The 23,172-nt window shown below is 51.8% G+C and overlaps 2 protein-coding genes across 6 annotated transcripts in view; both read right to left on the reverse strand.

The window, feature by feature from the left end:
* DMBT1 (deleted in malignant brain tumors 1) overlaps nucleotides 1–698 on the reverse strand; it is a 256,667-nt gene extending 255,969 nt beyond the window's left edge. Inside the window, exons 1-2 of the mRNA XM_059661998.1 lie at nucleotides 638–698; nucleotides 229–245 (exon numbers count right to left, since the gene is read on the reverse strand). Coding sequence (XP_059517981.1) covers nucleotides 229–245; nucleotides 638–698 — 78 coding nt within the window. The remainder of the gene's footprint in view (nucleotides 1–228; nucleotides 246–637) is intronic.
* Nucleotides 699–980: 282 nt separating this feature from the next.
* Nucleotides 981–23,172, reverse strand: part of PLEKHA1 (pleckstrin homology domain containing A1) — a 36,308-nt gene continuing 14,116 nt past the window's right edge. The window contains exons 3-13 of one of the 5 annotated variants that reach the window (XM_059661829.1): nucleotides 21,997–22,053; nucleotides 18,975–19,020; nucleotides 16,755–16,852; nucleotides 14,228–14,353; nucleotides 11,372–11,515; nucleotides 9,972–10,040; nucleotides 8,426–8,490; nucleotides 7,148–7,211; nucleotides 5,640–5,729; nucleotides 4,247–4,287; nucleotides 981–3,154 (exon numbers count right to left, since the gene is read on the reverse strand). In XM_059661829.1, the coding sequence (XP_059517812.1) occupies nucleotides 2,962–3,154; nucleotides 4,247–4,287; nucleotides 5,640–5,729; nucleotides 7,148–7,211; nucleotides 8,426–8,490; nucleotides 9,972–10,040; nucleotides 11,372–11,515; nucleotides 14,228–14,353; nucleotides 16,755–16,852; nucleotides 18,975–19,020; nucleotides 21,997–22,053 (993 nt within the window). In that variant the 3' untranslated portion in view covers nucleotides 981–2,961. Of the gene's footprint in view, nucleotides 3,155–4,216; nucleotides 4,288–5,639; nucleotides 5,730–5,986; nucleotides 6,081–7,147; nucleotides 7,212–8,425; nucleotides 8,491–9,971; nucleotides 10,041–11,371; nucleotides 11,516–14,227; nucleotides 14,354–16,754; nucleotides 16,853–18,974; nucleotides 19,021–21,996; nucleotides 22,054–23,172 lie in introns of those variants that run through there. The other 4 variants (XM_059661828.1, XM_059661827.1, XM_059661831.1 and 1 more) reach the window with 4 other exon arrangements.

Below are 23,172 nucleotides of genomic sequence, written 5' to 3' on the forward strand. Positions count from 1 at the left end.
TGCGAGAGGGCGTAGGCCGGGCTGAGGGACACCCCCCAATACCCCCCCCCACCCGAGTGCACATTCGTACACCAGGCCTCTAGTGTCATAATAATGGAATACTATGATTTTATCAATGAAAGTTCAATGCTAACCCCAACTCAGCCATATTGTCAATCCATGTCCTGTGTGAAGCTTGGAAGAAATGCAGTTTTCAAAAATCATTTGAAAACAACACAAATGCCTTTGGGTCTGCGTGGCACAGGCTGTAACCAGAACACAGACCCTCTGGTGGGCTTTTCACGGGGCCTGTGTGGGCTGGCAAAGTTGCCCAAGACCAGGAAGACTCCCGGCCACCCTGGGACCGGCAGGCAGCCCCGCCCTCTGTACAGGCACTTCCTGCCTGGCGGCCGGCCAGGCTCTGACCAAGGCCCCTGGGAAAATTCCCAACAGCAGCTGCAGTGAGAGAGGCTGAGGGAGGGACTCTGCTTCAGTAAAAGCAGCAAAGTCCAGAACGTTCTCATTTTTTAAAAATCCTACACACTTCCTAGGCAGGGAGCGGAGGCTGCACCAGGCCATGGAGACGCCCACAGGTGCCGGTGGGAGATGCCGGCCACACAGCAAACCCTGTCCGTCGCTGACCGGGTGTCCGTCCCGCCTGGCGCCGGCGGGGCCCCGACGAGCCGTCCACAGCCCCTGGGCACCCGAGCCCGCCGCATCAGCCCTCCCGTCACGTCCAGCCTCCCCGCCCAGCCTGCACAGCAAGCCCCCGGCTGTCCACCCCAGCTCTGACGCCGACGTGTAACTTTCTTAGGAGAACACGTTTTACTTAACAAAACAAGTGGGCTTTTCCCCACACAGATGTGTTTTTCATGTGCAATGTCTTTGGAGGGTCGCCAAGCAGCCTGCCCTGAAGTCCATACATTCGTCAGTTCCCCACACCCACTCGTGCAGCTCTGTTCACTGCTGACAGAACACAACCAGACCACGTGAGAAGCGAGTTGGGATTAGTTCTGAGCGGTTTATTCTCGTTGTTACAGTGTCCCACCACGGGATTATAAAGACGCGTGTACAGGTAAACGCTGGGAGGCACACGCGTGTCCCCATTCTGAAAGAAGGCATGTTACATGTACAGAAAAATGCAAACAGTAAGGTGTTCAAAGGAATTTCTGACTGTTCAGATGTGACTGTTTACAAAGAAAGCATGTTTTAAAATAATTAAATAATTTTCATATTATTATAAAAGTATTGAGATAAATATCAGAAGACCCCAAAATCACAAGAATGTTTTCCTATGCTATTGAGTCAAAGGGTAGTTCCATTAAAAGTCCCAAAATAGAGAGTATTTTGTCACTATGGAAAACATCAAATTACCAAAATATGTGAAATAAACATGCGATGCAGAAGCGGTACCAAGACCCGTCCGAGGCTCCCAGCCCCGCCATCCCCGCGAGCCCCCGGGCTGCTTGGGACCTCGGAGGAGCCGGCACAATGAATAAGAAGTGAGAGAGACTCCCCACCTCTCCTCCCATCACTTCCAGATAAAGCTGCGGAGAAGGAAAAACTTAAACAAACACTGAAGACGTTAGCTTATGAGTAAGAAGCTGGTGGTGCCTTCCTCACGCGCCGGCGCTAAGGCGATGCGGAGCAGTAGTGTCGGGGACAGTGACCTCTCTTTCTCAGACAAGAACTCATCTTAGAAAATGCGGACAGGTATGAATTCAAAACAAAACAGTACTGTGAAATGGTGAAACATCACAAAATAGCAGCATGTGAATTCAAGAGTCTTTTCTGAAAGCAAATGTTTAAGACTGAACTGCAGAACGGCACTTGCTCCGACTGGTCTGTTATCAGCACCTCGGACGAAGGGCTTTTAGAGGTGCTGATATTCATGTTTACATTTATGACTCCCCAAGACAACGTGGACTCTCATTTGTGTTTTGAAGCATAAATATTGCACAGGCAGTTACACATCAGCATCTGGTATCTCTAACACAAAATGACACCTTACTCAACACGACGTGTAAAACCCATCAGGCAGGACTGAGCAGTGACGGGATGGTGCGCAGGCACTTGAATCGAGGCTGAGTGACAGGCAATCACAGAGCGAGGGAGGTGTCTCTGCATATGAACCTGGGTCTCTGACGGACCCCACACACAAGTAAGAACTTTGTACAGACTTTCATGGGAAAACCGGGTCTCCAGAAACTTCACACCAAATAATTTCCACTGATAACAGCAATGACGACTGCCGCCTTATTTAACCTTTTCCTAACAAATGTCCAATAGACAGGTTTTAAAATCTACTTTGCCCCTTTCTCCACCCAGTACAGCCCACAGCCCAGGAACACCCTCTGAGAATCACACTCACCGTGAGACCCAGGGCACCAAGCCTGTCCTGTCAGACCGCCCCCGTCCTGGGACAGATCACAGCACCAGACATCGGGGCTCAGGTATCTGTCTGGCAATTTCCATGCAATAATATTAACCAGTAACAATGTGTCAATATTCATCGTCTAAGAGGAAGTCATAGTAGCAATTTTTTTAAACAACCAAGATAACTGATAAGCATTTTTAATGTTTTAAATGGATAAACACATAACGATCAAATTCATTAGGCGGAACATGACACACACGTTTTCCTCACCCACTGAGACCGCACGACACGTGGGCGCGCCGAGACAAGGCTCCGCTTCTGTCCATCCTTTAAAAAGGCGCCACTGCGCCGGCCACGCCCAGGCCCCTGGTTTACCAGCTGAGGAGGAGCACATCCGAGGCCGTGGGACAGGCCGTGGAGACCTGTCACCCTGTCATCTTTGGCTGAAGCCTCAGGAGAGGGAGGGGCTGGCATGGCGGCCACCGAGCATCCAGCTTACACGTCACTGACGGGCAGGCTCGCGTCGTCCAAGTCCAAGTCCACGGGACCGCGCTGCCCCTCCAGAGGGCCGTTCCTGCCGGGAGGGGTGGGCGGGGCGCGTCCGCTCACTTGGGAAGCTGGTGCTCTTGGAGGGACAGTCTGGACCTTGAGGCTCCCTGGCTTGACCTTGGTAAGAGATTCACAAAATCCTCGCTTCTCCAGGGTAAAGCTTGAGACCAAAGAGCTGCTGCGAGCGGCGGTGGGATGCGCGGCGGAGGTGCGGGGCGCGGGCTGGGGCTCGGGGCCGCCGGGCTGCTCCTGGAAGGGAGTGGGGGTCAGACACGGTCAGTCAGACACGGTCAGTCACACACGACACGGTCAGTAGCTCATGTGAAGCTTTATCCTCTGAGAAACAAGCAAAACACACACACACACACACACACACACACACACACACAGAAGCGTGAGCCATGCAGCAAGCGTGTGCACGTTCTCCACAGCCAGGCGTGTGCAGGAGCAGGTGTGAAGCAGTGGCGGCCGCCCTCACTAAGGAGCCAGCCTGTCCCGCGCGGTGCTGGGAGACGACCCCGAAGACGCAGAGAGCCTGCGAGGGGCACGGGTCCAGGCACCCGCTCAGCTGCGCTCACGGCAGCCGGCTTTGCTGCTTCGTTTCGTTTGCGGTCAGTCAGCACCAGGAGGTGGGCCACACGCTTCTACGTGCCCAGCGCGCCTGAATGCCACTGCCACACGAGCAGGCTCGTTGCTTTCTCTGTAACTGCATGTTTGGTTTTGAATGTCATGCATTCATCTGGCTTCAGACTGTCAGGGAACATGGGTACAGACTGAGCCGCTGGGACAGCTGTGAAGTGGCTCAGGGGTGACGGCTGATTTCAATTCGCGTCTAACGGTCTCAGACCTGCAGGTGCCTCGCCCGCAGCTCCTAGCGCTGCGCGCACCGTGACACCAGTGGCTCCGGGAACACAGGGCGGCCAATTCCCTACGTGACCGATGCCCACGGGAGGCGGAAAGTCGCCTGAGACTCAGTGCCATGCAAACTACAGCAGAGTCCGTCCAACACCCGGGCATGCACGACAGCACAAGTGAGAACGAGGATGCGTGTCGAGTGGTGTCATATAAAAAGGTCAAAACAGAAAACATGGAAACTGAAACTGGCACGTCAGCCAGTGGGTTTTAGGCAACAGCCGCTACGGCCTCCAGTCAGTCAGTCGTTTCTCGCTGTTACTTTTCCTGCGACTCCGACCTGAGGGCTGTTAGTGTCGACAGGTTACGGCAACTGCGGGAGGCAGTTTGTTAGCTCGACTTTCTAGGACGGACGGGTGAGTAGGGAGTGAGAAGGCACGTGCGTGCGCGCCCACATACGTGCCGCATCCCCCCGTCCTGGGTGTGTACCTCTGAATACAAGGGTTCGACAGCCGCCTGGCCTGCCGCATCTGGAACACAGTGCAAAGCTAGGGTTAGAGTCGACCTACCCAGAGAGGAGCTGAGTCAGCGGACAGTCCGCGGCCCGCCACCAGCACAGACACACCCTCCCGCTCTCCTCGCCCACAGGCAGCACGCTCGCAGAGCTCCGTGACCCTGGGAGGTCACAGGGACAGGCGGTGACCAAGCAACATCGGGAACGGGACTCTGATCGTCCGGAAAGGACGGGGAGAAGGCGTGACTAAGAAGCGAGAAAGGTGGATCTGTATGGACTGGTCTGTGGTTACTAAAAGCAGGAAACCGGTAAAAGGCAACGTTACCGCCTGGCCGGCGTGGCTCAGTGGCTGAGCTACTGACCAGGTTCGATTCCCGGTCAGGGCATATGCCCAGGTTGCGGGCTCGATCCCCAGTGGGGGATTTGCAGGAGGCAGCAGATCCATGATTCTCTCTCATCAGTGATGTTTCTATCTCTCTCCCCCTCTCCCTTCCTCCCTGAAATCAATAATATATATATATATATATATATATATATATATATATATATATATATATATATATTTTTTTTTTTTTTTAAAGGGCGTTACCACCAGGGAAATGCTGAAAGTGCCAAAAACCTAGCCTCACGCTGGGTCTAGATAACAGGCGATCATGTTACTTATCGGCCTACATTCTGCAGACCTGAGTGACAGCTCGCTACGTCTGCACTCCTCAGCACAACTGGTATTTTCACATCAGACACCAGCGAGCTGGGTGCTCTAAAGGTAAATCTTATTCCTGTGCTGTGCCTGAACCGGTGAATTAAATTCAACAACATTTTTCTTACTATTTCTCAGCATGTTCAGCTGTTTTAACTTTCCCGTGGTACCACCAAAAGGTCATTAAGATTGTAAACAAAAGCAGCCTTTCACATTCGCGGGCAGGAACCCTGAAGGCCCGTGAGCTGAAACCCTGCCTGCGAGCCATCAGCGCCTGAGGCTGCCGCCCACATGAGGCTGAGCCCACAGACCCTAACCGACCTCTCAGGAAGCTGAGCGCAGTGGCTGAAGGGCCTTCCGTGGCCAGGCCCCACCTGCACTAAGACCTGGCCGGTTGGACCAAACCCAGACCGACCAGCGAGGACCTCACACAGGCAGGGAGTGCTCCTCTCGTCCCTGCCGCGCCTGTGAGACCGGATAGCGCAGGGAGCTCCGTGTCCGTACACTACGGGAAGCAGGACTTTAGAAACGCACGACTTCTCCGCAGGTCCCGCTGGTGTGACGTCCCATGCAGATACATCTCGTACGGAAAGAAACCAGAGGGCTCGGGGAGAGGAAGCCTGACAGGATGGGGAGCCGAGGGGCAGCACGGCGCACAGGACACGTACAGAAGACGCCGACCGGCCAGGCCCGCGCTGCGCCACGATGGCCCCGGACACGGCTTTGATCCAGCTGTGCATCTCCTCGGGACTGTCGGCCTGAGGGAGAAAGGGCGCGTTCAGTCCACTTCCCACACCGGCTCCTGCATCTGAGACCCGACCTATGCGCTCGGGAGTAAACAGCTGCAACAGCAAATCGTTCCAAGGCAACGACTCCAAACGCCTTCGAAATCACTTTTACACCAGGCGCTGCGGGGGGAGCGGTGTTCTGGGGGTGACTCCGGGCAGGGCCGCGACCCGAAGAGCAGTGCTGGCCGCCACAGCCCCGGGCACCGTCCTGGATGGGACCGTGGCTTCCAGCGTGGATGGCAGACCTCCTGTGACTCACCCAACTACACTGGCCCCAGGAGGGGCACGGACATACCGTCCTCCACTTCTAGAGTCTGCAATCTACAAGGTCAACAGTTTTAAAGAATCAAGATAGTATTTTTGAACCAAGGCTATTAAATATTTTTTAAAAGAAAAACTTCAAAATAGGCAAAAGTAAATCGTACACCTTCATTCACTGCAAATAGGAGGACATGTCGAGAAATCAATCTGCCAAAATAAAGAGGTTTAAAGAGGTTCGTGCACTGAAGAGTTACTCTAGAGCTAGAAACTCATCCTGAAGAAATGTATTTGTTTAATCCTCCCGAGGACATGTGTACTGATTTTTAGAGAAACATCCATGTGATAAGCCTCCATCAGTTGCCTCCCATACCCGCCCCGAGCAGGGATCGAACCCACAGCCCTTTTGGGGTATGGACGATGCTCTAACTGAGCCATCCGGCCAGGACGCACGATACTCCTCTTGTTATACAAATATGTGCCTTAAGAAAGGCAGTGGGGAGAAAAAGAATGCTTGCCTGGTTGTGGGATTCTGTGTTTTATAAATCACCCTTTCCTTCCTGTTTTTCTATAATTTCTAAGTTTTCTGCAATAAGCCTATGTAAGTTTTATAAAACAAAAACAAATTTTGTTTCTTAAAAACTCCAATCTGATTAATACAATGAGTAAAAAGTATGTTTCAAACTTAAATGCAGACGCCGTCAGTGAAAGCTAAGCTCCACTGCCTGCTTTTATCATGTACCAACGTGATACAATTACCAGACATGATGGAACCGAAATTCCAAAATATTGCAAAACAATCCAAGGTCAAAGTACACACGTAGGTTCTAAGTAAAGTAGATTTCCCTTCCTCCAAATACCACTTAATTCTATTCAACTAACTCACAGCAAGGAGCCCCCTCGTTTGCTGAACATATGACCTACCAATGACTTCACATGTAACACCTGGTGAACTGTGGTTGTCAGGCTGATGGGGGACCAAAGGGGACGTATGTCACACTTTCAACAATAATGATTAAAGAAATAACTGCAGTTGTCATTATGCTTTGCTTATTCTCATAACCTGCAAGTCCCTCTAAAATTATTGATTCCCACGAAGAGGATCTATAACCTTCAAATAAGTATCTTACCTGCACATAGAAAGTCCGAGATGACGTTACAATTTCAAAGAGGTTGTCCCTCATCATTATGTCACTGTTAACACAAAAAATTTCCAAGTTTTAAACAGCAGTTGTTTGATAGGTTTTTTTCATTTATTTACCCAATACCAAATATCTACCTATAATAATAAGAGAGTAATATGCTAATTAGACCGGGCAGCTGAATGACCTTCTGGACATCATTCCAGACGAAGCTGTGACGGCAGGGGCAGGCAGTTAGGGGCGATCAGGCAGGCAGAGGGATTCAGGGAGATGAGGCAGGCAGGCAGAAGGATTAGGGGAGATCAGGCAGGCAGGCAAGTGGTTTTGGGTGATCAGGCAGGCAGGCGAGCAGTTAGGGGCAATATGGCAGGCAGGTGAGTAGTTGGGGGCGATCAGGCAGGCAGGCAGGCGAGCTATTAGGAGCCAGAGGTCCCAGATTGCAAGATGGATGTCCGACTGCCAGTTCAGGTCCAATCCCACAGAGAGCAGGCGGACATACCCTGAGGAGTCCCTGATTGCAAGAAGGTGCAGGCCAAATTCCATGCACCGGGCCTCTAGTGTGTCAATAAGAAAAGTATGAGGTAAAATACTGATTTAACAAAACCAAGCTATCCATTTTTTCAACTTCTTGAAAAAAATAAAGTTTATATAGTTATATGTATATTTTATTTTGTATTTATTTTTATTGATTTCAGAGAGGGAGAGAAAGGGAGAGAAAGATAGAAACATCAATGATGAGAGAGAATCATCGACTGGCTGCCTCCTGCACACCCCCCACTGGGGATGGAGCCCACATCCTGATCAGAATCAAACCCGGAACCCTTCAGTTCACAGGCTGAAACTCCATCCACTAAGTCAACCAGCCAGGGAATTATCTGTGTATTTTAGATAAGGTACAGAACACTACTTTAAAATTCAAAGTTTGTAACATGAAGAAATCAGTTTGCACTGCACAATTACATTGCCTCACACAGCTGTTCTGCATCAACCTTGAAATACTAACATGCTAATCACCAATGTGCCGAATATGATAGAAGTTGTTCACATTAAAGTTTTTCCTTTTCATTAATAAGCTTAAGGATTGTTTCCTAATTTTTAGTTTTCAAACCAAAAAACCCTCAATACTTTAATCCGAGGGTTTTGAAAGGTCTAGCATATCCCAACTATAAGCTGAAAATGACACAAATACAGAAAAACGCCATCTTGCAAGCACAGCCCTCCGCCTGCAGCCCTGCTGTGCGCAGCGACAGCCGGCACCGCGCTCACCTCTGCTTGCACTCCTGGACTTTGTGCACCTCCTTCAGGGGGATCACGCGCAGAGGCTCCTTCTCCTGGCGGGAAAGAGCAGACAGACAGACAGACACCTGACGTCTCCTCCTAAAAGCCTCCTCAGGGCCGTCTGACCTGGAGGCCTGCGCCAAACGACGCTTCTGGAATCAGCAGCATCAGAATAGCCCGTCCTCCCCCTCGGTACCAGGTAGTGAGCGTGTGAGGACAGACTCTCTCATATGGACGCGTTATTTTAACAAGCCAATGCATCGAACTAGGTGCCAGGGCACGCGCTAGATGGTAAAGGTCAGCTCCCTGGAATTTCCCACCACCCTACCCACAGGCGCTAGTGCTCACCTGAGGGACCTGAGGGTTAGATATGTAAGTGCCCCACCCAAGGTGACAACACCAGACCGACGCCACCGACACCGGCCATCGCGGCCCTAACAGCGTCACCCCCACTCTACGCTCCATCACGACGAGGACTGCAGGTCGCTGACTAGGAGAGCATGACCCGACCTCCTGCTATTTTACGAGCACCGAGGGAAAACGCAAACGACAGCCGAACAGTTTTAAAATCGCCAATCTTTAAGGTTTTACAAAACAGTTCATTTTAAAATAACTTCAGATTATAACCGCTTCTGTATACCCTGCACCCTGTAGAGACGTGGTTCCCCTCAAAGGTCCCAGCAAACAGGAAGAGGGGGCCAGGGGCGTGAAGCACAGAACGGCACTCAGTGTCCCATCAGGCTACTGCAGAACGTGGGTCACGTGCCAAGAATCCTGTATAATAAAGAGCTCGTGCGCTAATCAGACCGAACAGAAGGACCATCTGGATGAAGCCAGGGCTGGGAGGGCCGGGCCACTCGCACGAACTCTGTGCGTGGGGCCTCTAGTGCAGCGGTTCTCAACCTGTGGGTCGCGAACAATGAAAATACATCCTGCACATCAGATATTTACATGACGATTCATAACAGTAGCAACATGACAGTAATGAAGTAGCAACGAAAATAATTTTGTGGTTGGGGGTCACCACAGCATGAGGAGCCGTATTAAAGGGCCGCGGCATGAGGAAGGTGGAGAACCATGCTCTAGTGTTTTAAGTAAGGATGCCACTCAAACTGAGGAAAGAGGGCATTCTGATCTTTGATTCCACCTTCAGACAGAACAAAACCATCTCGTAAGAAGAAACTAAGTGATCTGCTCCCAAAAGCAAACATGGAGAGAGGGCAGGGCAGACGGCAGGACCAGAGGCTGACGCTGACGCTGAGACGCAATCCCTTCCGCCGCCTCCCACCTCCCGCCTCCAGGCCCTTCGGGAAACCTGCAGACGGAGGGGTCTGGTGTCTCCAACTCCTTGGAGGTGAAATGTCTCTTTTCATTAAGATCCACCCAACAGACCATCGCCCAGAAGCACGACACCAGAGGCTCAGTATCCCACACGGAGGGAACAGGACTGGGAAGCACACACACTGCACGTAGGAACCACCACCGGGCACGACCTGCCAACACGTAAACGCACGCGCAGGACAAGGCGACATACCAGCTCGGACTTGAAGTAGCCGATCGTGTTCTCGTCCAGTTGGAAATACCGCCTCTTCCAGTTCTTCATCTAGAGAGGAGCACAGACATGAGACTCTGCCTCCAGGACGCGGACGCTCCGCCCCCGACTGCTGAGGCGAACCCCACGGGCCCTCCCTGGGGAGACGCAGCTTCACTGCTGTCGCCGGCAGGCCTTGAACTCCTAGCTCCAGCCCGGTGCCGGCCTTCACCTTTATCACATGATCGTCTAATGCAGCTTCGTAATGTCAATGCTCTAAAAGTTAAAAAAAAAAGGCACTTCCCCATCCTCCCCCCCCCCCACCCCCACAAAACAAATGCTCCCAGGAGGTCAAGAGCGAGAACAGGAAACAGTATGAAACCACACCAGGCGTCTCCGTCCACGGGCATTTACACTCACGAGCAATCAACACCAATAAAGGGAACCTTTGTACATGTTTTTGCCAATGACGTAGTTTTGGGAACTCACTTCGGCATTTCTATGAGTTGGCATTCTGGACTTCAGAGTAAAACAAAAAAGGAGCATCTGCCGACAGCCCTCCACACCAGCGGGCACAGCCTGAGGGCTCTGACCTCCCTGCAGACGGCGCAGGTGAGGCCTGCCAGCCCGCACCTCGGCTCCCTGAACCGAGCGGTCAGACAGTGGGGACCGGACACCCCGCCGAGCTGTGGGGACGGGACACCCCGCTGAGAGCTGTGGGGACCGGACACCCCACCGAGCTGCGCTGCAGTGAGGAGACCTCGAGGAGCCTGCGGGAGTGTCAGTGTTTCTTCACTCAGAGAATTCGTCTCTTTTGTTTGAAAACGTTCTTTTCTTACGAAATTCTAAAGATTTAGCTCGCACGGACAGAACGGCTCCCCTATAGCAAGGTGCTGCGAAGGCGAGAAACACGGGGTGCGTGGCTCTCTCCGCGAGGCTCTGCTGGGAGCCGGCTGGGCTGACCCACACCTTGCACACCCTGGAGGTGGGCTTAGGATGTGGTTTTCCTTCCCAGGAAACCAAGAGGCTGAGAGGCTAAGGGCCAAGGCCACAGAGTGTCCGGCTGAGGCCAGCCCAGCATCAAGTGGGTGCTGAGGGGCCCCCACACCCACACCCCACGTGACCCTCTCCCCAGGGGTCAACAGGACACTTCCCGGAATAAAGGCAGCTGCTGGAAAGGTCGCCTGGAAGCGACGGCCGGTCCGTGGACTAAGCATCATTGCCCAGCTGCTCACGGAGCACGACCGTAAGAGCCTGAGTGAAGAGGCCCTAGAACAGCCCCCCTCACCCCCTCAGCCCCCCTCCTCAGCTGCGCTCTCGCTTCGGGTCCTGGTGCAAACAAAGCCGTGTAGCCGAGGCCGCTCACACCCACATCCCACTGCGCACGTGCGCCCCCGACTCACCACGGCTCCCTGTTTGACACAATACCCGGCTTTGATGACGGCGCTGTCGGAGGGCGGTTTCGGGGGGAAGTAGGGGAGATGGCTGGGTGACCTTTTCAGGTGGTTTCTGTCAGCGCTCTCGCCACAGTCGCTGGCTTCTTCCTTCTGAAGTGAAGCAGAACAGAAAGTCCTTTCCTGGCGCTCAGCTCCCAGCACAGGACGCAGGCGGGCACTCCAGAAGCCCCGCGCCAGGCGCTGGGAGCACCAGGGACCACCCTCGGCACATGCCGCCCCGCCTGCGCTGGGCCGAAGCTCACACACAACAGACGGGGGTGACCTGTGATGGGAAACACGTTCAACTCTACAAAAGGGGAAGGCGGACTTGCAGGCCGTGGTGTCGTCCTAGCAGAATCTCCAGCTCCATGTCAGCTGCCCGAGGACACAGATTTGGAGTGAAGTGTTGGAGCTGATTTACGGTCCTGACTAGACCCTAACTGTCCGTCACGGACCGGCCACGCCTGTCTGCTGCTCTCCGTCTGCAGCAGGCCTGCCGCCAGTGCTTCCGTGTGAGGCAGGGGCAGTGGGGTTCACTTGTTACTTGGAATAAGTGTATAGGGCACCGGTTAATAATGCGGATTTTTTCCACTCGATGGAGTTACACGTATGTCGATATATAGGCGATCTGATATGTATGCTATTTTGTTGTATTGACAGCAAGCTTCAAAACTTCGTATGTCAAATTTTCTGAAGGTATTAACGTCATCTTTTTACGTTTAAAAATGTCGAATTTCATGCCAAAAAAAGAGCATTTGCGGGAAGTTTTAATTCATTACTTTATTTTGCAGAAAAGTGCTGCTGAAAGTGATCGTATACTTTGGGAAGCTTATGGTGAACATGCTCCATCTCAAGATGCTTGTGAACGCTGGTTCAAACGCTTTAAAAGTGATGATTTCCATGTGAAAGACAAAGAACGTCCAGGTCAATTTAAAGCACGTTTTGATCGTAAAAAGACCAGAATGTGCCAGAAGACGTGGCAAAGTAATTCTGCTTCATGATGATGCACCATCAGACACTTCAAAACCAGTTAAAGACGCGTGAAAAGGTCCTGCCTGGGAAGTATTAACCCACCACCCATATTCACCAGACCTTGCTCCTTCAGATGACCACTTGTTCCGATCGATGGGACACGCACTTTCTGAGCAGCACTTCAAAACCTTTGGAGTGGAAAATTGGGTCTCTAAATGGTTTGCCCCAAAACAAGAAAAGTTCTATTGGGACGTATCCACAAATTACCTGAAAGATGGGGAAATGCGTAGCTAGCGATGGACATGACTTTGAACAAAGCACTTTTGATGTTTCTCTTGAAATCATCATGTTTTCTTTGATTACAAAACCGCATTATTAACTGGTGCACCTGGTCCTTTAAAAATGTACAGGAGGGCCGGCCGGCGTGGCTCCGGGGATGAGCGTCGACCTAGGAGCCAGGAGGTCACGGTTCGGTTCCCGGTCGGGGCACAGGCCCAGGTTGTGGGCTCGATCCCCGGTGGGGGGCGTGCAGGAGGCAGCCGGTCGATGGTTCTCTCATCATTGATGTTTCTCTCTCTGGTTCCCTCCCTTCCTCTCTGAAATCAATAAATATATTTATAAAAAAATGTACAGGAGGGCCCCCACTGGTGTGGCTCAGCGGCTGAGCATCGACCCGTGCACCAAGAGGTCACCAGTTCGATTCCCGGTCAGGGCACTTGCCCAGTTGCAGGCTTGATTCCCAGTAGTGGGTGTGCAGGAGGCAGCCGATCAATGTTCTGTCTCATTGATGTTTCCAGCTCTCTCCCTCTCCCTTCCTTTCTAAAAGCAATCTATAATAATCTATACTAATGAAAGGATAATATGCTAATTGGACCAGACGTCCTTCCGGACCACCTTCCAGACGAAGCTGGGGCTGCAAGGGAAGCCTGGGTCCCGGGTGCCAGAGGGAAGCCGGTGCCGGCAGCGGGTGGCAGGAAGGCCTACTCTTGCACCAATTTCGTGCATCGTGCCTCTAGTGAAACTATATATGTATTTTAAAATGTACAGGAGGTCCTAGCACCCTTCAAGCCAGTGCCCCCAAACAGGAAAACTGTAACTGCAAAGCATGATCAAACCTGACACTGGGATTCACGGGACTGACACGCACTCATCTGTGTGTGTGTGCAGCGTCCGATGCATCTAGCCACCACCACCGTACAGCACCGGCCATCACAGCTCCCTTGAGCCCCCTCTCCAGCTCCTTGGCAACCACGAATTTGTTCTCCATCTTCCTGTTCTACCATTTAGAGACTATGATGCCAGTGGATCAGGAGGGCCTGAGAAAGTGGCTTTCTTAACCCAGCACAATTCTCTAGGGATGCAGCCAGGCTGCTCCTTGGACCAGCAGCCCCCCCCCCCCCCCCCCGCGTCCTGCTGAGCCGTCTCCTGGTCTGACCGCGGTTTAACCGCTCGCCTGCTAAACAGCATCGGCGTTAGGTCCAACTTGGGGCTCTTAGGAATAAAGCTGTTAGGAACATGCACGTACAGGTTTCTGTGTAAACATAAGTCTCTTTTCTCTAGAATAAATGCCTAGCAGTGTAAATGCTGGGCCATATATTAACTGCAAGTGTATTTTTATGAATATCTGCCGAACTCTTTTTCAAAGTGGTCATCCTACTTCACATTCCCACCAGGAATGTGAGTAACAATATCTCCTCATCCTCGTCGGCGTTATCCTAACTTTGGAAACTAGAGACAAAAACGCAAGCTTTCTGTGTTCACGGGCCACTGGACTAACTCAGGAGCCGTGCTGCTGACAACATTGACATCCACCTCCGCAAGGAGCCAGCACACAGCAGAGCATCCGTCTACCTGCGTCGGCGTGATGATGGGCACCCCGCCCACAATGTCAGTTCTGTAGGACACCTGCTTCTTCCCACAGTCCCCCGGGCGGCTCGCGTTTTCAGAATGAGGCTGTGAGTCTGACTGCTTTGGTACCTAAAATAGGAAGGAAAGGAATGATTTACAACCAGCATTACAGATGGCACCCTTCTGTCACAGAATTTCCAGCTTAGTCTATTTCCATAAAACCAGCACCGGTAAGACTGTTGATAGTGTGGACTCTGTAGGGCTCATATGGCCCTTTCTGTATAACAGCCACCACTGACAGAGCGCTCACGAGGGCAGGACTCTCGCCCACGTATCTCGTCTCACCGTCCAGCCAATCCTCTCCCGAGGGTGGGTTCCCGGCAGCCCCAGACAGGGCTCCAAGGCCCAGGGAGACACTCGTTCCAGCTGAGCCAGCGGGACTGTCGCCCACACTCAGCCACCACACGGCACCTGCTCCCCTGAGCACGTAACGCCATGTGCGGCCCTGGGCTGCCACCTCTTCCTCCCTCCATCCCCCAGGACCCTGCCACAGGGACGATGGCGTATTCATCATCTCTGGCTTTAGGGCAGAGCTACTACTGGAAAATACTGAGCATGCAATACATGTTGAAAGACTGACTCAATGGACCAATCTAAAAGCAGGAGAGAATAAAATACTTAAATTAAAAGTTAAAATGTTCCAAATAGCTTAAAACTTTTAGGAATTTCACTTTATTTTTATATGTTTTTATTGATTTTAGAGAGAGAGGAAGTGAAAGGGAGAAACATCAATGAGACAGAAACATTAACATTGACTGGCTGCCTCCTACACGCCCCCTACAGGGGATCGAGCCCACAACCCAGGCATGTGCCCTGACGGGAATCGAACTAGCGACCTCTTGGTGCATGAGTCGATGCTCAGCCACTGAGTCACACTGGCCGGGGAAAACTTCTTAGGAACTTTAACAAGTCTTAAGGAATTCCAATAGCTGCATCAGTGATAAACCCACAAGAATAAGCAACGACTGTCAATATGGGAATTTCCTATGTGGACGAGCACCTCGCTAAAGGCATGACAACTGCTTGACAACTTGCTGACCGGCCACGCGGTGACTCAGCAGAGGCCCTGAGACACGAACCGCCAGCGCGGTCGGCTCGGCCGGGTGACCGGGCCGTCTCTGAGGGACTCCAGCAGACTGACAGGAAGAGGGGAAGCGGCCGCGAAGGCCTTTCAAGAGCACGTGCTGCTGAGCCGGTTAGGAAGCCACTTTCTGGAAAGCGCACAAACGTAAACAGCTTCTGCTTCTGCAGAGCAGACGTGCGCGTGGGCGTCTGTCAGGTGGCGGCAGCTGCCTGGCGAGAGGCCAAAGCCCGGGCCTTGCCTCTGAGAACGGCTGCAGTGTCAGCTCCGTCCTGAGTGGGACGTGATTATGCATCGAACGTATGCAGGCTTTCAGGGCAGTGTTTCTGGAGAACCCGCTGTCTGGGGAAAAACACAGGCCCCACAGGAAACCCTCCTTCCGTGCAGGCCTACTATGTGCTTCTCCGCCAGCGGGTCAGGAGAGAGGGGAGGAGGATCACCAGGGATCAGACCCCGCTTCCTCGCTGACCATCACCAGGCTGAGGACAGAGCAGGGCCAGGGCTGGGCTGCAGCGTGAGGCTCCTTCACAGCGTGTGGCTCAGAGCTCCACTCACCAGCTAAGCAGCCTGTGAAAGTTACTCTACTCTTCCATATTTTACTTTATTTATAGAATTGATCGGGGTGACACTGGTCAGCATGAGCATACGGGGTGCAGGTGTGGGTCTGTGTGGCAGGATCTCTGTACTGCGCTGTGCCCCCCGGCACACCCTCTCCCATCACCTGAGGTACTGAACCCTCCTGAGTCTCGCGCCACCACATGCGTTAGGCAAGCCTCAGGGCAGGGCCGGGCCCGGCGATAGTCCCAGCAAGCTCACGTCCACAGAAGACCAAAGAGAGAAGCCGCTCGGAAGCGAAGCTGCGCACAGAACAGGGTGTGAGGTCGCAGGTGCTGGCCCGCAGGGGGGAAGCGGGTGCGGCCAGAGTTCAGAGCCCGAGAGACTCGCGAGGCCTGTGGGCACCCGCTGGCCGCCAGCGCTCTTCCGACCCGTCCCTACGCGGTGCTCAGTCCCAAGCCCTTCACCACCCTCCCCACAGCAGCCCGCCAGGGGGGACGGAATCCGACTCCGACCACCTGGGTGGTGGCAGGAAGACTCTTGCTCTGGGAGAGACCCCCCCACAGACCCTCCAGGCAGAACCTCCATGCATTTCCCCAGAGACATCGCCACCGGCCGCGCTGAAGCCCACAGGGACGCGGACGGCTAAAGCAGCTTCCCGGGCTGGCCGAAGGGCAGTCGCCATGGACAGGAAATGCGTTCACATCCCAAACCCGACCCCTTCCGTACGCTGTGAGGAACAACCTACTGGCAAGTCAGTTATTACCCAGGAGGTGTGTTTTCACAATGTACGATTACTCCCAGACACTAAAGCTTTAAAACACAAATACTTACTGTAATTTTTATAGCTTTGTTCAACACATTGACCCATTCTACTAGGTCCTGCTGATCGTTAGCTTGTAGGAAATATTTCCTCATCCCTGCGTTCATAACTGTTGAGAGAAAAAATAAACTACAATACATGAAATTCTGCACTTGTTACCTCCGAGTTTATGTTTGTAGCAGATGAAACACCATGCTAGGTTCAATACTGTGCCCACATGTAGCACTGCTATTATCACTCAATAACAAGGGTAAAATTCTTATTTTTAATGGCCACGTCTTTCATTAAACAAAAATACAATATATTCGACCCACCCCCTAATGATGGACATGTAGGCTATTCCAATTTTTGAAATTATATAAACTATCCCAATAAAACATGCATTTCATATACATACATTTCTCCTTAGGCTAGCGTTTCTATAGGATAAGTTTCTAAACGTAAACATGTTGGAGCAAAGGGAATTTGTATTAAAAATCCTTATAGATATTGGCAAGCTGTCTTCCCAAAAGGCTGACTCCCTTTATGTTCCCGCCAAGGGCACGCAGAGACCCTCCCACCGAAGGCTCCTCCCGGCCACTGCCCACCGGCGCCCATGGGGAGGGCCCCGCTCAGCTCCTCGGCTGGGCCACTGGCCGGGACCTGCACAGGGACTAGACACCCTGTGGCTCAGGCGTGCTCCGCCCACAGGAGGCCCTGACGGGAGAGTGAGGAGACGACTCCCCAGCAGCTGCAGCAGCACACAACCAGCTGGTCAGTTCCATGTCCACCTCCGGCTCCACGGTGGCCCCTCCACCCAAGGCCCTGGGGACCCCGCCTTCCCCGGGATGTCTCCCTAGCCAGGGGGTGGCAGCTGCTCCACGCACTTTCTACTCCGTGGGTCACTCAGGCGTCAGTGGAGATGAGAGCCTCCAAGGAGCTCTCACCAGCGACACCGCTCCCGCTCAGACCCTGCTTCTTGCTGGAGGCATGTGGCTGCACCAGACGCTTTCCCTCACGGTCCCAGCACCACCGGCCTCTCCAGCAGGACAGAGGGCTTACCGCCAGCCCTGCCCCCGCATACCTTTACTCTCGTGTGGACAGCACCTCCTGATGACAGCTGCCACTCCTACTCAGGCCCCTCCCATCACGGACACGCTGAGGGCACCAAGCTCCCAGCCCTCACCAGCGCCCATTGTTCCCACGGATCCCAGCGTCTCCACTCTCCACCTGCCAGCTCCGCCCGGCCCGGGCCGTCACCAGAACATTCCACTGTTGGTCTCCACCATTTCCCACTCCCCGACCTGATTGCTCACCTGATTGCTCTCCGTGATCCTCACCTCTTTGCCTGAAGCAAAGCTACCCGACACCTCTCCCCCCACCCCACCTGTGCAGCCCCCAGGCCCTGTACTCCCCTAACGTTTCTCACCCTTCCTCTCCCCGCTGTCGCCACCCTCATCCAGGCCCATCTGTAAGGGTAACAGTTTGAAAGCTACTTAACTCATCTACCAACATCAAAACTCTTATTCATACAAAAAAAAAAATTAAAAAATCTACCTTCGCCTTATGCCTACTCTCCAGATGCTAATTTCTTACCTATCGTTTAAAAATAACCACTTGTCAACAATATATCAGGCCCGACTCCTGCCCACGTGCTCACCTCAGTCTCTCCCCTCCCTCCAGCTTCACAAGCGCTCCCCCCCCCCTGCGCCTGCCCAGGAGGTGCCCCTCTTCTCCCCGTGGCAAAGGATGGTCAGGTGAGCGGCCACCACCCCAGGGCCCCCGCAGTCAGTGTGACTCCCCTAGCTCCCGAGATGCCCAACGAGAACCTGAAGCTTTACAGCCCTTTCCTCTCCCTCCTGATGTCACAGACACAGGCACCGGGCATGGGCCTGCCTGGCGGCTCCAAGGGCAGCAGCTGCTTCTCGTTCCTCTGGCAGCCCCGGTGCCAAGCATAGCGGACACCCACCAGACATTCCTCAGTGCCCGATAACAAGGTCATCAGCTCCCCTCCGCGAGACAACAGGGGGAGGGGGACTGGGTGAGACACCCGAGAGCCGGGAGAGCGGGAGGAGTGGGGAGAGCGGGGCTGGGGGGCGGGAGCAGCAGCTCTCCTTGTGGTCCTGGGGAACCTGCCGAGAACAACTGGTCAGCCCCCAGGAGTGCCGCGCAGTTCGGCGATGCTCTCTTTACCAGAGGCACTGACGCTAGTTTAACCTAAAACAGCGGCCATGGAAGCCCGGGCTACTCACCAAAACAGAACTCCGCCTTCGGCCTCAGCTTGGTTGCGTCGCTCACCTACAAGAAAGAGAGGAATCGCTGGCTGCTGCGCGCCGTGGAGCCCACACCCCGTGCCAGGCCAGCGCGCTTCCCTCCGCATCACCGCCAGCAGAGATGGGAGGAAGCTCTAGGGGAGCTGGAAGGACCGCTGGAAGGACCGCTGTTTACACGTGGCTGCGGGCTCCCCTCCTGAGCTGCTAACAAACGCTGCTTCCATGTTCTCCGTGAGCAAACTTTTCTCCCAAAGGAAATGTGAAGAACTGAAAGCAAACCTTTCAGTTTTATGTCACACATGTATTTACTTGTAGCATTTTCCAAAATACCTCTACAAAACGATGACTTCTTCCCAAAACGGTGTATTTCTAAATTAGCTGTGAACTCTAAGAGATGACGGTGGGAGAACGTATGCTGCAGGAAGTCCGACAACCCAGCAGGCATGGATCTGCGACGAGGAAGTAAACACTGGCCTGGGTCTGCTCTGGTGAGTGAGGGCAGCGGTCGCCAGCCGGTGGTGCGCGGGCACCGGTGGTCCGCGAGGTCCGAAAGGTTGGCGCCCGCTGCAGGGGAGCACCCGGGGGTCAGGGGCCTCATTGCTAATGCAGCACGGGCTCCTTTCGGAAGGTGAAGCCACCAGACGGCCCCCCTCGCTGCCATCCCTGCTGCTAACACAGCTGCTGGAAGCCCATCCACGCCTACAGCCTGCTGGGCCCAGTGCGGGGACCACACTGCAGCACCTGTCCGACCTCCTGAGCCGGGACTCCCAAGCGGTCTCAGCGAGAAAGTCACAGCTCTGAGTCACACGGCCACAGCCATGTGTTCCAGGAGTCGGTTCTGGGAAGTGGCATGTCTACAGTGAGTACTGACTGCAGCACTCACACTCGCGTAAGCCGGGGACAGAGGTGAAAGTTAACTACACGAGAAAGTGACGTTTTCAGAGGGAAGCAACGGAGAAAGGGGAAGCAGCTGGCCAGGCCGCCTGCTCGCTTCGTTAATAGCTCATTTTTACAAAGATTTTACAAAGGTTTCCCACCTGAAACCAACACAAAGTTATACTGAATGGAAACTGTAATTGAAAAAAATAAAAATGAAAAGAAAGCAACCCTTGATTAAAACCAAGTACAAATAAAGTGCCAATGTAAAGAATGAATGAATGAATGAATGAATGCACACTTTACCTTGGAAAAAATTTTATAAATAAAAAGAGCTCCCGTTTGTAAAAAGACCAGGCAATAAGCAACTGTAAAGACACAAGCAGACGGCAATGGCTCCTTCAGCTGCCGACTCCCGAAAAAGAGGCTTTTCCACCCGACCTCAGAGTGGAAGTGCTGGCGGCATTTACGCCACAGCGCACGCATGTGCACCACAGGCAGCCAAGCAACTGGGGACCCACAGCTCCCCGCACCATGCTCACAGTCTGCTGGAATTTAAGCTGCCAGCTACCCTGAAGTATTTATCAAATGTCGTAATTTAGAGAGAGAAAAAAATAAATTTTAAAAAAGTCTAAATTTATAGGAAAACTTGAGGTAAACTTAAACAACATTTGTCTCATAAATTTACATTATATGGCCTTAACACAAAACAGTCCCCTTAAAATATGTCATCTTTATTGTCCACGGACTAATTCTTTTGTCAGTGAGAACGAACAGTTCTATTGTTACACTGATAGCAAAGTATTTTATTTATAAAAATACCTTCTAAACAAGACACACTGGCCTCTTGTTGAAGACCTTGCTAACAAATCCCGACATGTGCAGAACAGTAGCGTATGCATATGCTTAGGCATACTATGTTGCTACTTTTCACGTCTCAGATCTTAAATCATCCACAAAAATATTACTTTGTGTAAAACACAAAAAGCCCACAGAATAGAAAATACCTGACATTATCAAATCAAAAATTTTAAAAAGAAAAATAGTATTACAAAAATGCCAGAAAAGCCCAGCTGGTGTGGCGCAGTGGTTAAGCACTGACCCACGACCAGCAGGTCAGGGTTCGATTCCCTGTCAGAGCTCATGGCCAGGTTGTGGGCTCGATCCCCAGTGCGGGGCGTGCAGGAGGCAGCCCATCAGTGATTCTCTCTCGTCACTGATGTTTCTATCTCTCTCTCCCTTTTCCTCCCTCTCTGAAATAAGTATGTTTTTAAATGCCAGAGAAATCAACAAACAAGAAAACAGAAATTAGCAGAGAGAAAAGTGAAATGGGGGAGGGCGGGGGGGAGAGAATCATTCTTTTATCCACCAGTGGGGTCCCTTGGCCTGGCCTGCAGGATCGGGGCAAAACGGCTCTCTGAAATCCCCGAGGGGTCCGGGATTGCGAGAGGGCGCAGACCAGGCCGAAGGACCTCACCGGTGCGACAGGGGAGAGGGAGGGACGCAGCAGGGGAGGGACGCGGGAGGGCTCCAGGGCATGTCCGGCCCATCTCACTCAGTCCCGATCGGCTGGACCCCAGCAGCAGGCTCACCTATGGGTCGGAGCGTCTGCCCTCTGGTGGCCAGTGCACATCATACCGAGCGGTTGAGCGGCCTTAGCAAATCATTAGCATATTACACTTTAATTGGTTGAACAGCCAACCGGACACTTAGCATATTATGCTTCTATTATATGGAATGGTTCATATTTTCCTCAAAATAAAGCGTAAAGAAAAAGTAAAGGTAATGGAAACAGTTTAAGTAAATATAATAGACTTAGAAAAATGTTATCTGTTTCCTAAAGATAGAACCTAATTGCTGATTTCTCCCCTTCTGATGTTCATTTACCTCATCACAGAAATGACTGTTAAAGTTTGCAATGTGTTACATCCTGTAAGTTAATTCCATACTCTTCCTAATTTTATCAAAGAACATGCTAAACATAGTATTCGGGTCCTATTTTCAGTACGATCGGAACCTGAACATCATCATTAAATGACACAGAAAGGAAACTTTTCCTTTTATGCACACTCCATTCAAAGAGACTTCAATTCAAGCATAAATGTAACTAGTACAGAAAGATCACCTTTGAAATGTAGGTAAGTTTAATGGCTCCAACCCGTGATGATCCGGAAGGGAGGTTCTAGAAGAAATTATTAATACATAGTTAATATCCAACCTCATGACTTTGTTGTAATTCTCTACACATTTAAAAAGTTAATACATTAAAACTTTTAGTATCACATTTTACATATCAGCCTTTTCAGTTCAAGTGCCTCCTAGGTCTGAAATCAATTTGTTATCCATTCTGACAACACGGATAACAAACTAAGTCTACTCTATTCCACCCTAACAGATTCTGTAACTACAAAGCTGTTTGTGTCACCATAACTAACTCTCCATGAGCGTGAAAACCCCTCAACAAGCCCCAGCCAGGGTGGCTGCCGCTGAGCATCATCTGAGCACTGAAAGGCTGTCATGTCGGTTCGCTTCCTGGTCAGGCGCATTCCCAGGTGGCAGACTCAATCCCCAGTAGGGGGTGTGCCGGAGGTAGCCAACCTATACTTCTCTTTCATTGACGTTTCTCTCTCTCTCCCTCCCTTTCCCTTCCTCTCTGTCTCTAAAAATCAAGAACTTACTTTTTAAAGTATTTTTTCAAACTCTATAAACAAGATCAGATTTTGTTCCTGAAAGCAATGGGAAAAAATATTTAGAGTCATAAAACCACTGCAAGGAACTTCAAAAGACTATATGTATTACTTTGCTCTATTAAAATTTTTAAATTAAGTATATATATATTTTTTTTTAAAAAAAGACTGAATTATCTCTTATTTTAAACTTTATCTGTATTGATACAATGTATTTTTTAAAATTTTAAGTTATTAATTGATACTCTTTAAACCCTGCCAGGGAATGTTCATATGATACTTTCACACAAAATAGTTTTATTCCTCCCCTAACAAGTTTGGAATGTGGTTTATGTCTTGAAAGAGAGAGAATATCTTCTGGCCAAGGCTATCGGGAAAGACTCTGCAGGGAGAAACGACATTTGAGGAAAAATCTGAAACACAAGAGCAAGAGAGAGACTCTTCCAGGAGAGAACAGAGCCCCAGCGCGGATGGACCCCCAGAAGCGCGGCCTGACAGGGACAGGGGCTGAAGGACAGGGGCCCTCGGGCCGCAGAAAACGGGCTGGAGAGCCTGAGCGGAGAACCTCCCCAGCGGACCGAACCGAAGAGCAAAGACCACGGAGTTCATACTGG

Source organism: Myotis daubentonii, chromosome 13 (genome assembly GCF_963259705.1).
Source record: "Myotis daubentonii chromosome 13, mMyoDau2.1, whole genome shotgun sequence".
In the NCBI taxonomy this organism is placed as follows: domain Eukaryota; kingdom Metazoa; phylum Chordata; class Mammalia; order Chiroptera; family Vespertilionidae; genus Myotis; species Myotis daubentonii.